This window comes from Nicotiana tabacum, chromosome 7 (assembly GCF_000715075.1).
Source record: "Nicotiana tabacum cultivar K326 chromosome 7, ASM71507v2, whole genome shotgun sequence".
NCBI lineage: Eukaryota > Viridiplantae > Streptophyta > Magnoliopsida > Solanales > Solanaceae > Nicotiana > Nicotiana tabacum.
This window is the reverse complement of record NC_134086.1, coordinates 13,959,590-13,976,356: the sequence shown is the minus strand read 5'-3', so window position 1 is coordinate 13,976,356 and position 16,767 is coordinate 13,959,590. Positions and strand designations below refer to the sequence as shown.

The 16,767-nt window shown below is 36.6% G+C and overlaps 1 protein-coding gene across 1 annotated transcript; it reads right to left on the bottom strand.

Annotated features, from left to right (window-relative positions):
* Positions 1-1,062: 1,062 nt before the first annotated feature.
* Positions 1,063-3,449, bottom strand: LOC142161990 (uncharacterized). Its single transcript, XM_075218284.1, has 4 exons — positions 3,027-3,449; positions 2,771-2,914; positions 2,225-2,418; positions 1,063-1,840 (listed from the first exon to the last, which is right to left on the bottom strand). Exons 1-4 carry the CDS (start codon positions 3,447-3,449, stop codon positions 1,063-1,065), a joined length of 1,539 nt encoding a protein of 512 aa, XP_075074385.1.
* Positions 3,450-16,767: the final 13,318 nt, after the last annotated feature.

Here is a 16,767-nt window from a genome sequence, read left to right as displayed (position 1 = left end):
CAAGAACTATTGTCAAGTCTTAAATTTTCGTTCAGTTTGGCACAGGCAGTTTAAGGAGGCATATCAAGTATTGTCTTGAGCGTCCTCCGAAAATTCGTATTTAAGATTTTAAGACAATTTGTGTTATTTTAAAATTATTAAACTTATTTATGCTTAATGTTTTAGTTTTTTAGATTAATTTGAAGTATTGTTAATTTATTATGCATGAAAATTTAGTTTTACTATTTTTTGTTAATTTACTTTTTAAATGCAAACTTTAATTTTGAATTTTAAAATAAATGTAGCACTTGCAATTTATATTAATAATTTTGTATTAATATAACTTGTAATCTTTAAATTAATACAAAGTATTAATATAACTTACAATAGTTATACAAAATACAAAAAAAAAATACACTAAACCCGGCCCGGCCCCTCAACCCGTAACCCGTACGGTTCAATTTTTACCCGGATGAACCCGAACCCGTTAACCCCAACCCGTAACCGGCCCGGACCGTAACCCGTACGGGTCCAAAAAATAGCAACCCGGCCCGGCCCAGCCCAGCCCACCCGTTTAACACCCTTACTCTATCATAGCAGATATATCAGTCGACCCTTGAGATTTGCTTGTCTCCTGAATTTCTTGAGCTTGATCCTTATCACCTACAGTAATTCCTTTCTCGACCAAGGGATTAGTTTCATCGAATATAACATTTACTGATTCTTCCACACATAATGTGTGTTTATTATAGACTCTAAAAGATCTACTATTTAATGAGTAGCCCAGAAAAATACCTTCATCACTTCTTGGATCGAATTTTCCAAGATTATCCTTATTGTTATTGTGAATAAAACACTTACTTCTGAAGGTATGGAAGTAACTGATATTAGGACGTTTACCTTTCCATAATTCATATGGAGTCTTCTTCAGAATAGGTCTTATGAGGCATCGATTGAGAATGTGACATGTTGTACTTACACCTTCTGCCCAGAAGTGATTTGGCAGTGAATGATCTAGTAACATGGTTCTTGGCATATCTTGGAGGGTTCTGTTCTTTCTTTCTACAACCCATTCTGTTGTGGTTAGCGTGGTGCAGAGAAATTATGTGTGTATCCCTGATCATTATAGAAATCTTCAAATGCTCTACTTTCAAATTCTCCTCCATGGTCACTCTGAATTGTTGAGATCAGATATCCCTTTTCTCTTTCAACCTTTTTGCAGAAAACTTCAAAGTATCTTAATGCTTCATCCTTATGAGATAAGAAAATTACCCAAGTGAAACGTGAATAATCATCAACAATAACAAAAGCATACCTCTTTCCTCCTATGTTAGCAGTTCTAGTAGGCCCAAATAAATTCATATGAAGTAATTGCAAAGGTTTGGAAGTAGATACTATATCTTTGTTTTTGAAAGAGTTTCTAGTCTGCTTACCCATATGACATGCATCACAGATATGAGTTCTAGAAAAATTCAGTTTGGGTAGGCCAACAACTAACTCATGTTTGGACAATTTTTCTATCAAATGCATGCTAGCTTGACCAAGTTTTCTATGCCACAACCATGGATCATCAGACATAGAAGTTAAGAAAATATAACCATCTATCTTTTCAAAACCATCAAGGATATAAACATTTTCATACCTTTTTCCAGGAAGGACTATTTTACCTGATTCGTCTCCAATAGCACAACTTGTTTTCTTAAAATTTACCTCATATCCTGAGTCACATAGTTGACTTATGCTCAAGAGGTTGTAGTTGAGGCCATCGACGAGATAAACTTCAGTGATGTCACATTTGTTATTGGAGGGAATTGTTCCAGTACCAATTATTTTACCTTTTGAGTCATCCCCAAACTTAACACTTCATCAATTATTGTAACTTCTTTGAATAGATTTTTATCGCCTGTTATATGACTGGAACACGCACTATCTAGATACCATTTTCCTTTGCGGCTTATTCTGTGGTGTTCCTGCAAAACAAAGTGATTACTTTCTTTTAGGTACCCAAGCTTGCCTGGGTCCTGGAGGGTTAGTGTTACCAGATTCAGAATTGTTTTCTAGTTTCCAAACCCATCCTGAAATGTTTGCTTTACGGAAATGACAAAAGGAATATTTATGCCCACTTTTGTTACAGTAATGATACGTAACTTATGACCCACCTTTAGGTCTTTCATTAGTGTTAGCAGTAGTCGACTTAGTTCTGGCTGGTCCTTTTCCAGTTGACTTGTAAGTCATCTGGTTTTACCTAACTGAACTGTAACTGGTGGATTTGTGCATGCCATTGAGTTGCATTTGCAATTCCTCAAACTCTTCTTGAAGTATTTCTTTTTCGATTTCACATACTTCATGTTTGAGTTTCCAGTCTTTAACTTCTTTAGTAAGTCTCTTAAGCTCATTCATTAGTTTTTGAGACTCTTTCAAAGTTAAATCAAGAATATCCTGTAATTCATTGCATATTTCACAGTTATAAGATCTTACCTCACTTGTTTTACCTCGTGCCATGAAACAGTTTTCATTTTCTTCATATGAAGTGTCCTCATCCGTCCGGCATCCAGAGGATTTGTTCATTTCATTTTCCAGAATCGTCATGAAGCAGAGATTTGCTATCTCTTCATGGTATGAACTGTCCTCATCACTCTAGCTTCCGAAGGATTGTTCTTGTTAAAGCCTCTAGAGATCTTCCTTTTTAGTTCTGGGCACTCAGCTGCCCAAATCTTCCACACTCATAGCACTTTCCATCATTCTTGCCATGTTCGTTGTATTGCTTGGATAGTCTTGGTGGAATTCTTACTTTTTTTGTATTCTGGAATCTTCTCATTAGTCCATTCATGTTTCTTGATAGCATATCAATCTCTTCTTGTAGAGCTTCAAGATCATCATCAATTTCGTTTTCAGCTATTTCAGTTGATCTTCTTGAGATGCGTCTTTTCAAAAGCTATGAGTTCTCCTCGTAGTTCATCATAAGATAATTTGTTTAGATCCTGAGATTCCAGCGTGACTACTTTGGTCTACCAAGTGGTTGGCAAACTTCTGAGAATTTTTCTAACTTGATCACCACTGGTATAAGGCTTGCCAAATGCCTTTAGATCGCTAATTATTTTGCTAAATCTAGCAAACATCTCTTCAATATATTCTCTTTTTTTCATTGAGAAGAGTTCGTAATCATGAACCAACATGTTAATATGTATTTCCTTTATTTTGCTGGTTCCTTCATATGTAACCTCAAGTTTGTCCCACATTTCTTTGGCTATGTCACAGCTTGAGATTTTCTCATATCCTTCACCACTTATAGCATTATGAAGCAGATTTCTCGCTTTATTGTTAACTTGTACCACTTCCATTTGCTCTTTTGTATATAAATCTATATCTTCAGGATCAGCAAGTGGTGGAGTAGCAGCTGGTAAGGGGTAGTTCCCCCTTTTAATGACACTCCAAACTTTGACGTCATAGGCCTTGGCAAAGATCTCCATCCACACTTTTCAATGGAGTAGCAGCTGGTAAGGGATAGTTCCCCTTTTTGATAACTCTCCAAACTTTGACGTCATAAGCCTTGGCAAATATTTCCATCCGCACTTTCCAATGAGAGAAATATTGTCCATTAAAGTATGGTGGTCTAACTTGTGAAGTTCCTTCCTGAAAGAGAGCTCCTATGATAACTTGATTTGTCATGATCTTTTCTCACAAGCTGTTAAGCAAAAGTATAATGTGAGCCTTGCTCTGATACCAATTGAAAGTACAAGAGGGGTGAATTGTATATTTTTAAACTTAATCTCTTATTAGTTGACTAGTTTGTCAATTAGTCAACTAGATGCAATGACCTAACAGTTATAATAACAGAAAGTAGGTGCGGGAATTAAAGACACCGGAATTTTATACTAGTTCGGATTCAATATGAATCATAGTCCAGTCCCCTTGGGTGGAAAGGGAGTTCTCTTTAGTAAATGTGTTTCTCCGAGTACAATGGAAATGACTTGATAACTCAGTTCCTATAACACTCGTCTCTTTTTGATACAATGTCTCACCAGTGTTGTACTCTCCTTTTTTCTCTGATTTGTTACACAGCAGATCTTAGAGAACTACAATGTTTGTTTGTAGTAGAACAAAGAGAGGGTTTTTTGGTTTGATCAAAGTATATTTGTCTAAGGCTTAAAACTGGGTATTACTTTGGTAAAGATCGATTGTTGACGAGTCTTGACAACCTAAGAGATTTGATCCTTGGAAAGAGATTGATTCTTTCCAAGAATAAGATGGCTAGTCGTTGCTCTTCCTTGATATCCTTCCTTCAACATTTGTTTATGATGAAGGTTTACTCCTATGAGTCAAACAATTTGGCGCCATCTGTGGGGATTTCTATAGCTGTGATCTTAGTTTCGTCTAGATTCTTGAAAGAAATAATCACCTTTACTTAGCCTCACAAAGGCCAACAATGGCAGGAAAGGGAGAAGCAAGGCTAAAGGCAATAGTAGGTGTCACAAACAACCTTCTGAATTCTCTCAATGAAGCCGGCAGGGAAGACAACGAAAATGCAACGCCAAGTGCTACACCTGAAGGGGAGATCTCACCCCCTTCCCCCGCACGAGGGGGTAACTGTCTCGCGCGAGAGGGAAACCTCAACTCGTGTCACACCCTTTTTTTACCCCCGCAAAAAGATATATGAGTTGTGTATTGGGGTTAAAGAGTTCTTTCAATTAAAGTGACCATTTTGAAATAGGGATTATTTTGTTATTTAGAGTCGTCACTTGGAATTGATTTTTGGTGTTCCAACTCACCTTATGTTTTGATGATCTAACAAACTTGTCATGAAGAACCAGATAGAGAACCTGACCCATAGGATATACATTTCATGTGAACTGATCGAAGTCTGAAAATCAGCAAATGAATGAACGACCACAGGGAGGAACACAACAGAGACTTGATGACCTGGTCCCTTAGGGTTTTCCGACACAAGCACAAGTCAATGACTGTACACAATCAATATAAAGAGGAATACAACAGGGACCTGCTCCCTTAGGGTTCTCTGACAGAAATACAAGTCAAGTACACAGCTAAAACGTAGTAGAAGAAAGTGACCATCTAGCAACTGTCACAGAAGAGGAACACAACTAGGACCTGGTCCGTTGGTGTGTCCTGACAGAAGGACAAAGTCCACTATCCAGCTGGAATGAAACTGCCCAGAAGTGGCTATGCAGGCAGTGTAACAGTCACTTCTCATTGGGAAGAAGCGTACACCAAGAGTTGACATTACTATCCATTGTGCTATGTTTTGTGATAAAACAACCTGGTGCAAGACATACCATTCTTTGTGCATTCAGTGATATTCTCTCAAGAAACAAAAGTATTCATCCAGCATTGAAGTCACTGGTGTGTCAAGAACAAGAAGACAACTCCACTAAGGATCAGTTTCTAAATGAGTTTATGTACATCCGTAGTTAGGTTGTAATCTTGTTATTTGTTCGTCATTATAATTCCTAGTTTGCTTTCTTAGAAGCGTTGTCTTAGGAACAAACCAAATTCGTAAACTTCTAAGTTTATGTTGTGACTAGGGATAGTCATAAGTTTAAATCCTTTGTAACTAGGAGAGTTATAGAGTGGCTTGTGGTGGTTGCATCACAAGATAGTTTGAAGTCTTTGCAATAGGGATTTTGCAAAGTGGCTTGTAATAGAGAGATTGCAAGTTAGTTGAGTTAAAAGCCTACAAGAGTATGTCGTGGTTTTTTGATCCCCTTGTGTGGGATTTTTTCACGTAGAAAATCTCTTGCCTTCTTTACATTCAGTCTTTACTGCATTCTACGCATCATCTCATAGAGGACCAGGTACTCTATAGTTTGGTGGACTCATATAAACTAACACCTAGTCAAAGGAAGGTTTGACTTTTTTATTATTGGTCTGCAAAAATAAAGTCCGGATAAGGAATTCTGTTGACCGAGGAGAAAGTGTAAGGCATTCCCCGAGTCCCGTGGTTCTAGTACGGTAGCTTTACTGACTTAAACTTGGCTTGAATTAATTTTGGACAAACTGAGATTTATATGATTTTTATATTTTACCTACCCGCTTTTATTTCTAGATTATTAGAAAAATTAAAGAAAATTTTGAATAATAAAATGTCATAACCAAACTACGTTAGCGAATGCGTGATCGAGACAAAATTTATTAATTTATCATATTAGCGCTACGCAAGCGAATTCGCAGTTATGACAAGGTTTATTAGTATATTATTACTTTTGAAAAAGTTACTACGCTTAAAGAAATTAATTAAATATTAATTATCGCTCTACGCAAGCGAATCCACGATTTTAGCAAAAGGATTAACTAAATTGAAAAAAAAATTAAACTATTGAATACGGTATAAGATTATTGAAGGATGTTTTGAATAAAGTTAAACATCATGCTACGCAAGCGATTCTATGAAGTTAAAGTGTGCCTACTATATGCCTAGCGTTTAAATTAATTACTAAGGGGATTAAGTCTTCACATTATTTTAACTATAAAAAAACAAATTGTTATTGAATTTATTTGACTAAATTAGTAATTTAAAGATTAGGGCCAATTATGTATTATAAGCATGTGAATTTTTATTGGTTGCTACATATGTATTGGGCAAACTTTGATATTAAAGAGGAAGTGACTTAACATGATACTTAGCAAGACATTTATTAAAAGGGATAACCCCTGACTATTCAATCTTCTTAATTATCTAAACTCTTATTGATAGTGCTGAACCATAGTAGTGATAATCCTATATCCATTTGAGTGAAAAAAGAATTGTTAAATATTCAAACATAGACTCCAACTTAATCAATAAAAAATATGACAGAGCACAAAAAATAACACTAAAACCAACACACGGGGAAACGAAACTTGTATAAAATCAAAATATTGATTCAAGCTTTAACTCTATTTTCAAACTTAAAAAGGAGAAGACAACAAAGAAAAAAAAGGTTCTTTGGTTTTTCTTTATGGTTTTGGATTCAAAACAGAGTACTCTAACATAGAGGAGATCAAGATAAAACTCACCGATAAAACCTCTGCTCTCTCTTAGAATACTCTTCCTCAAGTGAAATAAAAAAAATAATAATTAAATCCAAATATTTTCAGCTTTCCATCATCATAACACACAATATTGTAAATTTTTTATAACTGGACTAAACTAATAAACAAGTAGTATTTTACTTGAGAAGAGCCATACGATAGCTAGCTTCAAGCTAATGTATTGAAAAAGTTTCAAGGAATCATATTAATATACTACCTAAGTAGATATCAAAGTGACTCTAATGAGATCAATGTCATGCTTTCTTCAAAGAGAACCACTTTTGCTTTGATCCAAATTAAAATTTTGGATTATTTAGCTACAAATCAGCGGTATGTAAATAGTCAAACTATCAATTGTTCTCAATCGAGAGCAAATAACTTGAACTAATTACTAACACCAGAAAAATCAAACTTTAGAGCTTAACATTTTTATTTACCAGCAAGGCAAAAAAGATTTTGGCTAAGGCATACTCATCGTTCAAAGTTAAAACAATTCAGGTAGAAGATAATATCAAGCGACTAAATGAAATTCAAACTTCAAGATTTCCATTATAACTCAAGAAACTACATTGCAAAGGTCAAAGTTACCTAGATTGCAGGATTTTGCTTACAACAGCAAAGGTGAGTTTGAATCCACCAAATCAACCGAACCCAATATACCAGCAGTAACAACAGTAAAAACCAGCAAAAGACACTCGAAACAAACTAGAAAATTAACCCAAAAAACTTCAGGCACTCTCAAAGAAAGTAAAGCCCAGGAACAAAGTTTACCACTTTTATTTTTGAAAGATTTTTGCTCTTGGTTCCAGCTTACTGTAATGTGTTCAGCTGCTGATTTTTTTACTCAAAGTTGTGTTTTAAGGATGTAAAGGATGTAAAAATATGTAAGATAGTGTTTGTGTAGTGTGTCCCTTTTTTGAGTGTGTAAAAAAACTGATCCTTGGTGTGACAGAGTGTTGAGTCTTTTATAGGAGAAGAAGCAAGGCCTTCATGATTGAAAATCTGTCCAAAGGATAGATTTTTCACCAAAAATCTGACCAATACTATTCAAAGGACAGTTTTGGTCAAAAAATCTATCCAAAGATAGTCCCTTTTACCAACTATGAACAGAATTTTAGAGTATTGTACTCCAATAGCTTTTGAACAGTAAAAGGCAGCCAAACAAGTACCATATACTCAAGTATTCAACTTTTATTATGACCGAAATTCAAGCTAACACACTCATACCTTCAAACTAACTAAATTATGGATTGATACAGCAGAAACAAGACTTAAAAGGTAACCGAACTAAGTATTCAACAAACTAGATTGAAACTAATTTGATTTGCACAAACTAACATGAAGCGATTGAGATTACAAACTAATGCATGAAATAGAAACTAAACTAGCATCGCTAACTATCACAGATGATTAATAACAAATGAACAAACGACTAACAAAAAAATGATTCAACTTATCTTTTTTGATTTTTCATGAAACTAACATGAAGACTTAACTATCGACCAACTAGGTCGGAGAACTTAAAATTCAAACTTAACAAATTCATACAAAATAATCGACCGGCTAGGTTGAAGAACCAAAATTCAGAACTAAAAGACAATAACGGTCTACTCGACCGGCTAGGTCGAAGAACGAAATTCAAATTTATAAAATAACATGTAATTGAAAAAGTAATACCACCCTAGCTCCATTACACAAAAATATTAGCAACATGACTGGAAATTAAACCTTAAAACTAAAACTAAATACAAAAGTAAAAAAATCAGAAAAGATAAAATAGGAAAAAGAAATTGATGTTTTACCATACGGAGGGATTCGATAACAAATCGAACAACGAGACTGATTCTATGGAGCTCGAGTAGCGATTGTTCGATCGTAGAACACTCGTTTCATTTTAGTAGGAACTAAGATCAATGAACTCGATGTCATACCAAAAGGAAACAGGTGTTCTTAAGTCAGAACTAGACTAAAATGGAGGAGCAGTGGCGGAGTAGAGGTGCGGCAGTGGCAGTGGCGGGGCAGTGGGGTTGCCGCCGGATTTTGGTCATCGGATTTGGGACAAACACTAACACAAAGAGATAGACCAAGCAAGACATACACATATATAGAAGTTTTATGTGAAAATGGGGCTTGGAACTTCATCGATTTGGGGAAAAAGAGGCTAGGGTTTTTTCCCCAGATTTTGGTAGATTTGTGGAGATTGGTGGAGATTTGGAGTATATGAAGATTGGATTCATGGAAAGGAGGTTGAGCGGAAGAAATGGTAAAATTTTGGGGTGGTTTGGACTCCGGTGGACAGCGGCGGGCGGTGGTTCCGCCATGGAGAGGAGTGGTGGCTGAGAGAGAAGGGAGATAGAGATAGAGGGGGCTAGGGTTATAGGTTATGTGTAAATGAGGCAAAAATATATCTGATTTTAGGAACTTAAATACTCCATGAGTGATCAAATGAGGACCATTGGATCAAAGGGAATGAATGGATGAGATTTAATCTTGATTCATTTAAACAAAATGACGTAGTTTTGGCCTTAAACTACGCCATTTTAGTTCTTCCTTTGGCAGCCCTCTCAATTGGTCTTGATGTTGCACTTTTGGCCACTCTTTCAAATTTGGCCCAATTTCATTCTTAATCCTACTTATTAAGCTAAATTTACACAAACAAATAAATTAATTAAATAACTTATTCAAATGATCAATTAACTAGATTAATTCACCAATTGAACAGTTAGTTAATTCCTAAATGCACAAATGAAAAAAAGAATTATTTCTTGTATTTTATGATAGGAAATATGCAATTAAAGACACAAAAATTGAGAAAAATAATTAAAATTGTCACACCTCCTTTTTGCGCGCCCGCCCCGAAGGGTTAAATGCGCGAGGGGAGTTTTTCCAATTTAAGTGACAATATTCGAAATGGGATTATTTATTTAATTCAGAGTCGCCACTTGGGAAAGGTTTGGCTTTTGGTGTCCCAAGTCACCGGTTTATCTTGAATCCCAAATCGAGGAAATTTTCGACTTTTCCAAATGAAGTCTGCGAACCAGAAATTCTAAGTAAGGAATTCTGTTGACCCGAGGGAAGGTGTTAGGCACCCTCAAATCCCGTGGTTCTAGCACGGTCGCTTAAATTGTTATAATGGCTAAATATCTGATTTAAATACATGTTGTGACTTATGTGCTTTTTATTAAGTTCAAACCGCTTTTATTATTATCATTTATTTTTATAGAATTGCAACGTCGTGAAAATGCACCTCGAACCACGTCACAGTCAATGCGCCCGTAGTTGTTAACACATTTCGACTCCGTTGAGACTTGGATTCGGGTCACATCAATGTGCACTCAAGTTTAATAGTGTAATTTATTAAGGGCGCCTAAGGGGGGTCTAGCGCGTTATTATTTGTGGAAGGCCATGAAATTTATTAAATGGCCTATCCTGAATTCTAGGTAATTATCATGGTTATTTATTGAGGGCCCCGCGATTTACATCTCATTTGGCGAGGCTCGTCTCATTATTTTAGAAGAAACATCCTAAAGCGATTACATTTCTAATGTGTTTATCTCTTAAAAATAGAAGAAAAGATGCGTGCTATTTTTAACTATGTGTTTGGCCCAAATCCAGATTTTAGCTAATCATCCGATTAATTATTTACGGAATAAAGAAACATTGTACCTCATGAAAACATGCTTTGAACTTGATAAAAGAAACGTATATGGGATTGATGAAATGCTATGACTGTTACAAGAGCTCCCTAACTTTAACTTATTCAGACAAGATTAGTTAAAATTGCTTGTTAGGAAATGCGACTAATGGTATTTTAAACTCATCCTATAAACTGCTTCACGCAAACTGAAACTCAAGAGTTTGAAACTGCATTGTCTTTAGCTAGATCTAAACAAACATTTGCCCCTACATATTCGAAACATGCTGAAATGGCGAGTTTGAGTTAGCAATTGTATTAAAATGGCTGCACATTTCATGGATTGTATTTACATCTTATGTACTACTAAACGAATAAAATGTCACAGCTTTAGATGGGCATAAACTTTAATTAAGTACAACCTTACTAATGTGTCTCTATTAGGCTAACAGACCAAGAAACTGCATATCTTAACAACATTAAAAAAAAAACAATTCGTAAGCAATACAACAGGTGATTATAACTCCTTCAAATCTTTTGATTCATGCTTTCATTGTTACATCAAATGCGAGTCTTAGTATGTACCTGGATATTGGATACAACAGGAGGAGCAAAGGGTCAGTAGGGCAATAGAAGCGATACCAAACAACAGCAGTAACAGCAGGTACCAAATAGAACAGAAATCCCAGTGCAAGAGACCAATAAAGCCAATGGAGGAGAGGCAAAATGAGACAAATTCCCAGTAGTAACGGAGTCAGAAAATCAAGCAATCCAATTTCCAGGAGAAGCCAACAACACAAATCCAAACAATAGACTTAACTGACACTTGAAGGAAAACAGGACTAACTTGGACAGTTTGAACCAAATGAGAATCGAACAAACAGTAGGGAGAAGACAATTCCTGATTTTGTGATATCCCTTTCCCTATCTCCTTTCTTTTCAAGTTCTAATGTTAGTCCTCAATTTGAAATCTATTTGGATTATCAAAGAGAAAACTTTTCCAGTTTCTGTTTTCAGAATTTGAACTCTCAGATGTTCCCTCCCAGTGTCTCTCTCTATCTCTGTATGCTTTTCTGTGTATCTCTATCAGCTCTCTCTTTTAAAATTCCTCACAGTGTGTTTTTCCTTTTCCCTTTGATTCTGTCTATCCTTTTGTGTGTGTGTGTGTGTGTGTATTTCTATCTCTCAATCCCCCTCTCTGTGTATCTCATATCAGATGGTCCCCCTCCCCTCTATTTCTATCCCTTTTATAAGCCTTCCTTAACCTTTTTAACAGCCTGTTTGGGCTATCACAGTACCTTTCCCATGTGCCTTCCCATTTTCAGATTCCAGTTAGTTATTTAAATATTAACCCCATCATTCCCTTGGCAGGCTTAACTTTAAAAGGCTTAATATTTCTTAAACTAAAGCAAGGTATGGGGCAGTAGAATATATCTGACAGCGTATGCTGTCAAACCATTTTAAAATCAGCAAAGACCTTTATGCAGGCCACAGGTAGTGCACAAAGCACATGAGGTGCACCAATGCACATGCTGTGCAAGAGTGCACATGCCCTCCAATTCAACATTTAAACCAAACATCCCTTTTACATTACTGATCCAAATCAACAGCTATAAGTAAACAAAATTGGTTCTTAATTGATTCAACAAATGTTCAACAGAAGCAAATCGATTTACTATGCTCAGACAGTTGAAACTAATTGACGACTCATGTCGACTCGACTATATTAGCATTAACATACACAATCGTAGCCAAAAATCAGACATTCAGAAGTATGGGACACATGACTCGACTTATACTGATTAAAACAGAATTGTACTTCGAGGAATCAGTTAGTCAGTACAAATTTGGAATACAACCAATACACATGCCTTATCAGAATAGGAGGGGAGGGATTCAGACAAACACAGAGGTTCAAACAAAGTGGACAAACAAAAGTTGATAAAATTAAAACAAATATGAACAGTCTTTTAAAACAAATCACACGGACTAAAAACAAATAAAGGAAAAGAAAGCAGACTCACCTTAAACTTGAAAAGTTAAAAGTTTGAACCCGGATTTGGACAGACCTTTCTTAAGGCTGAACGGACTTTAATCGAAGTGTTTCTCAGATGAGAAACACTTCGATTAAGGTCCATTAGACCTTAATCTCTTTGGCTCGGACTGGCATGGGCCAGTGATGAAGGAACACAAAACTTTCAAAACTTAGATCTGGGATTCAGGCTTCCCTGATCAGATTCGGACCAAACCAAGTATGGTTTGGTCACGAGGAGGGTCTGGGGAGTGTCTGGTGTGAAGCTGGGGTTGGTTGGTGTAGATCGAGTTTTGACTCGAATCTTCAAATGAAGATTCGAGGACCTGGAGGGTGATTCGAACTAAACGGTTAACAGGTCTATATTCAGGGTGGTGAGAGGGTTCTATGGTGTTCAGGGCAAGGTCACCGACATCCATGCCGCCGGCTTTCATGGCGAAAGTACGCAGGGGCGGCTAGGGTTTTAGGGCTGTTTGTTTGGAGACGAAGGCTGGGGTTCAGATAGGGGGGCAGGGTAAGATTATGGTCTTATATAGTTAATGGGTGGATTGATCTCGACCGTTAGATCAATCTAGATCTACGGTCTGGATCTGATAGCTTAAGTGGAACGGTGTCGTTTCAAGGGTAAAGGGTTGGGGTCGGTCCGGGTGAGCCGGGTCGGGTTTATTGGTGGATTATGGGGAATTGATCTTGGCCGTTGATCAATTTGAGATCAACGGCCCAGATCAACCTGTACCAAAACGACGTCGTTTGGATTCTCTGGGCATCAGGTGGTCTGGACCGGGCAGGCCTGGGTTTTGGGCTGTTTGTTTGGGCCAATTTTGTTAAAATTGGCCCAAGTCCGGAAGGGAAGGGCTCCTTTCTATATATTTTATTTATTTATTTCCTTTTTCTTTTAAAACAAAACTAAGCCAAAAAATCAAATTAAAATTAAATACATACTCAATACAATTATTTGCACACACACTAAAATATTTCAAAACAGGTAAAGTCAAGCAAAAAATAAAATCACGGACGAAGATGCCTATTCATGATTTTCTATTTAACGACCGGATTACGGTTCGAATTATGCTGGACACATATATTTTTTGAATTTTGTTTTAATAAAGTAAATAAATAAAAATGGGCCGAAGCCACCAATAAATCAACAAGGTGCCGCACAGAAATCCAAAAATTATACAGCAGGGCCAATTATTATTTTTATTTCTTTTTGGAGCGATTGTCGTGCGAAACAAAAATCACGTGCTCACAGCTGCCCCTCTTTGTTCGGAAACACGAAGGGTTTTCGTGCAAAGATAAAGTGAGCGTGTATGAGCGATTTTTGCCTATAGACCACTCCCTATGAAGCATGTTTTTTTTTTTGAAAGATCTGACCGAATCTTGCTTCAAAGATTTCCTACATATCCTGGGCTAAACAGGAATCAGGTCAATGTAGTTCGAGAAGTTTTGGTAGTTGGGACTACCATGGGATTGCAATGCTTGCTGCTACTACTGTTGCTGTTGTCACTGCCGCGTCACTGACCGCCTTATTGCAAACAAACGAAAATTAGAAACTGAACTAACTACTTATATGTATGTCAACTGCTAGTTACAAGATTCCTATCTATGATTCTTTTACGACTTGATCTTGGGTCTTAGCTGATTCTGCTTGTAGACTCCGATCTGAATCTTGATGCTTGCGAGTTGCGGCGACTTGTTTAACCTCTGGGATACTGAGTGATACGCAATTGGCAGGGTTTAGGACCTTAGTCAAATGTTGGAGTCGATCTGCTTTCCATTCACTCTGATATCTCGGGATGTCTTCTCTTTTTTTTTCTTTTTTCTTGTTTGATTCCGAACTGGGATTCATCTCGTGGGTCATTTCGATCCATGTGGCTCGAGGTCAAGACCTGCGGGAGAAAACAAACGAACGAAATTTTCTGCCCCAGTTTCACTAGGAAAATTTCGTTAATTATTCACCAGGAAGTTCATAAAATTAATGAAAGAGGATATACATGTTCAGTTCAGGGCTGGAGCCCTAACACCGGCTAGCTGGGGAGAGGTTCGGTTTGGGGTTTAAAAACCCTAACGCCGAACAAAGGAAGAATTCAGTTTAGGGTTTAAAACCCTAATGCTGACTAAATGGAAAATTCAGTTTAGGGTTTAAAACCCTAATGCTGATTGCATGGAAAAAGTTCAGTTAGGGGTTTAAAACCCTAATGCTGATTGCATGAAAAAGCTCAGTTTAGAGTTTAAAACTCTAGTGCTGGCTGACAGGAAAAAGTTCAGTTTAGGGTTTAAAACCCTAATGCTGACTGAAAGAAAAACTCAGTTTAGGGTTTAAAACCCTAATGCTGGCTGAAAGGGAAAAGTTCAGTTTGGGGTTTAAAACCCTAATGCTGATTGCATGAAAAAGCTCAGTTTAGAGTTTAAAACTCTAGTGCTGGCTGACAGGAAAAAGTTCAGTTTAGGGTTTAAAACCCTAATGCTGACTGAAAGAAAAACTCAGTTTCGGGTTTAAAACCCTAATGCTGATGGCATGAAAAAGCTCAGTGTAGAGTTTAAAACTCTAATGCTGGCCGAAAGGGAAAAGTTCAGTTTAGGGTTTAAAACCCTAGATGCTAACTAAAAGGAAAATTCAATTTAGGGTTTAAAACCCTAATGCTGATTGCGTGAAAAAGCTCAGTTTGGAGTTTAAAACTCTAATGCTGGCTGCAAGGAAAAGTTCAGTTTAGGGTTTAAAACCCTAATGCTAATTGCATGAAAAAGCTCAGTTTAGAGGTTAAAACTCTAATGCTGGCTGAAAGGAAAATTCAGTTTAGGGTTTTAAAACCCTAATGCTGACTGCACGAAAAAGCTCAGTTTAGAGTTTAAAACTCTAATGCTGGCTGAAAGGAAAATTCAGTTTAGGGTTTTAAAACCCTAATGCTGACTGAAAGGAAAACTCAATTTAGGGTTTAAAACCCTAATGCTGATTGCATGAAAAAGCTCAGTTTAGAGTTTAAAACTCTAATGCTGGCCGAAAGGGAAAAGTTCAGTTTAGGGTTTAAAACCCTAGATGCTAACTAAAAGGAAAATTCAGTTTAGGGTTTAAAACCCTAATGCTGATTGCATGAAAAAGCTCAGTTTAGAGTTTAAAACTCCAATGCTGGCTGAAAGGAAAATTCAGTTTAGGGTTTAAAACCTTAATGCTGATTGCACGAAAAAGCTCAGTTTAGAGTTTAAAACTCTAATGCTGACTTAAAAGGAAAATTCAGTTTAGGGTTTAAAATCCTAATGCTGATTGCGTGAAAAAGCTCAGTTTGGAGTTTAAAACTCTAATGTTGGCTGCAAGGAAAAGTTCAGTTTAGGGTTTAAAACCCTAATGCTGATTGCATGAAAAAGCTCAGTTTAGAGTTTAAAAGTCTAATGCTGGATGAAAGGAAAATGTTCAGTTTAGGGTATAAAACCCTAATGCTGACTAAAAGGAAAATTCAGTTTAGGGTTTAAAACCCTAATGCTGATTGCATGGAAAAGCTCAGTTTAGAGTTTAAAACTCTAATGCTGGCTGGAAGGAAAAAGTTCAGTTTAGGGTTTAAAACCCTAATGCTGACTAAAAGGAAAATTCAGTTTAGGGTTTAAAACCCTAATGCTGATTGCATGGAAAAGCTCAATTTAGAGTTTAAAACTCTAATGCTGGCTGAAAGGAAAAAGTTCAGTTTAGGGTTTAAAACCCTAATGTTGACTAAAAGGAAAATTCAGTTTAGGGTTTAAAACCCTAATGCTGATTGCATGGAAAAGCTCAGTTTAGAGTTTAAAACTCTAATGCTGGCTGAAAGGAAAAAGTTCAGTTTAGGGTTTAAAACCCTAATGCTGACTAAAAGGAAAATTCAGTTTAGGGTTTAAAACCCTAATGCTGATTGCATGGAAAAGCTCAGTTTAGAGTTTAAAACTCTAATGCTGGCTAGAAGGAAAAAGTTCAGTTTAGGGTTTAAAACCCTAATGCTGACTAAAAGGAAAATTCAGTTTAGGGTTTAAAACCCTAATGCTGATTGCATGGAAAAGCTCAGTTTAGAGTTTAAAACACTAATGCTGGCTGAAAGGAAAAAGTTCAGTTTAGGGTTTAAAACCCTAA

Coding starts and splice junctions, on each gene's coding strand:
- LOC142161990 (XM_075218284.1), bottom strand. CDS start 3,449: ATGGAGATCTTTGCCAAGGCCTATGACGTCAAAGTTTGGAGTGTCATT. Junction 2,915..3,026: donor CTTATACCAGTGGTGATCAA/GTTAGAAAAATT, acceptor GAGAACTCATAG/CTTTTGAAAAGACGCATCTC. Junction 2,419..2,770: donor GATTCCAGAATACAAAAAAA/GTAAGAATTCCA, acceptor AATGAATTACAG/GATATTCTTGATTTAACTTT.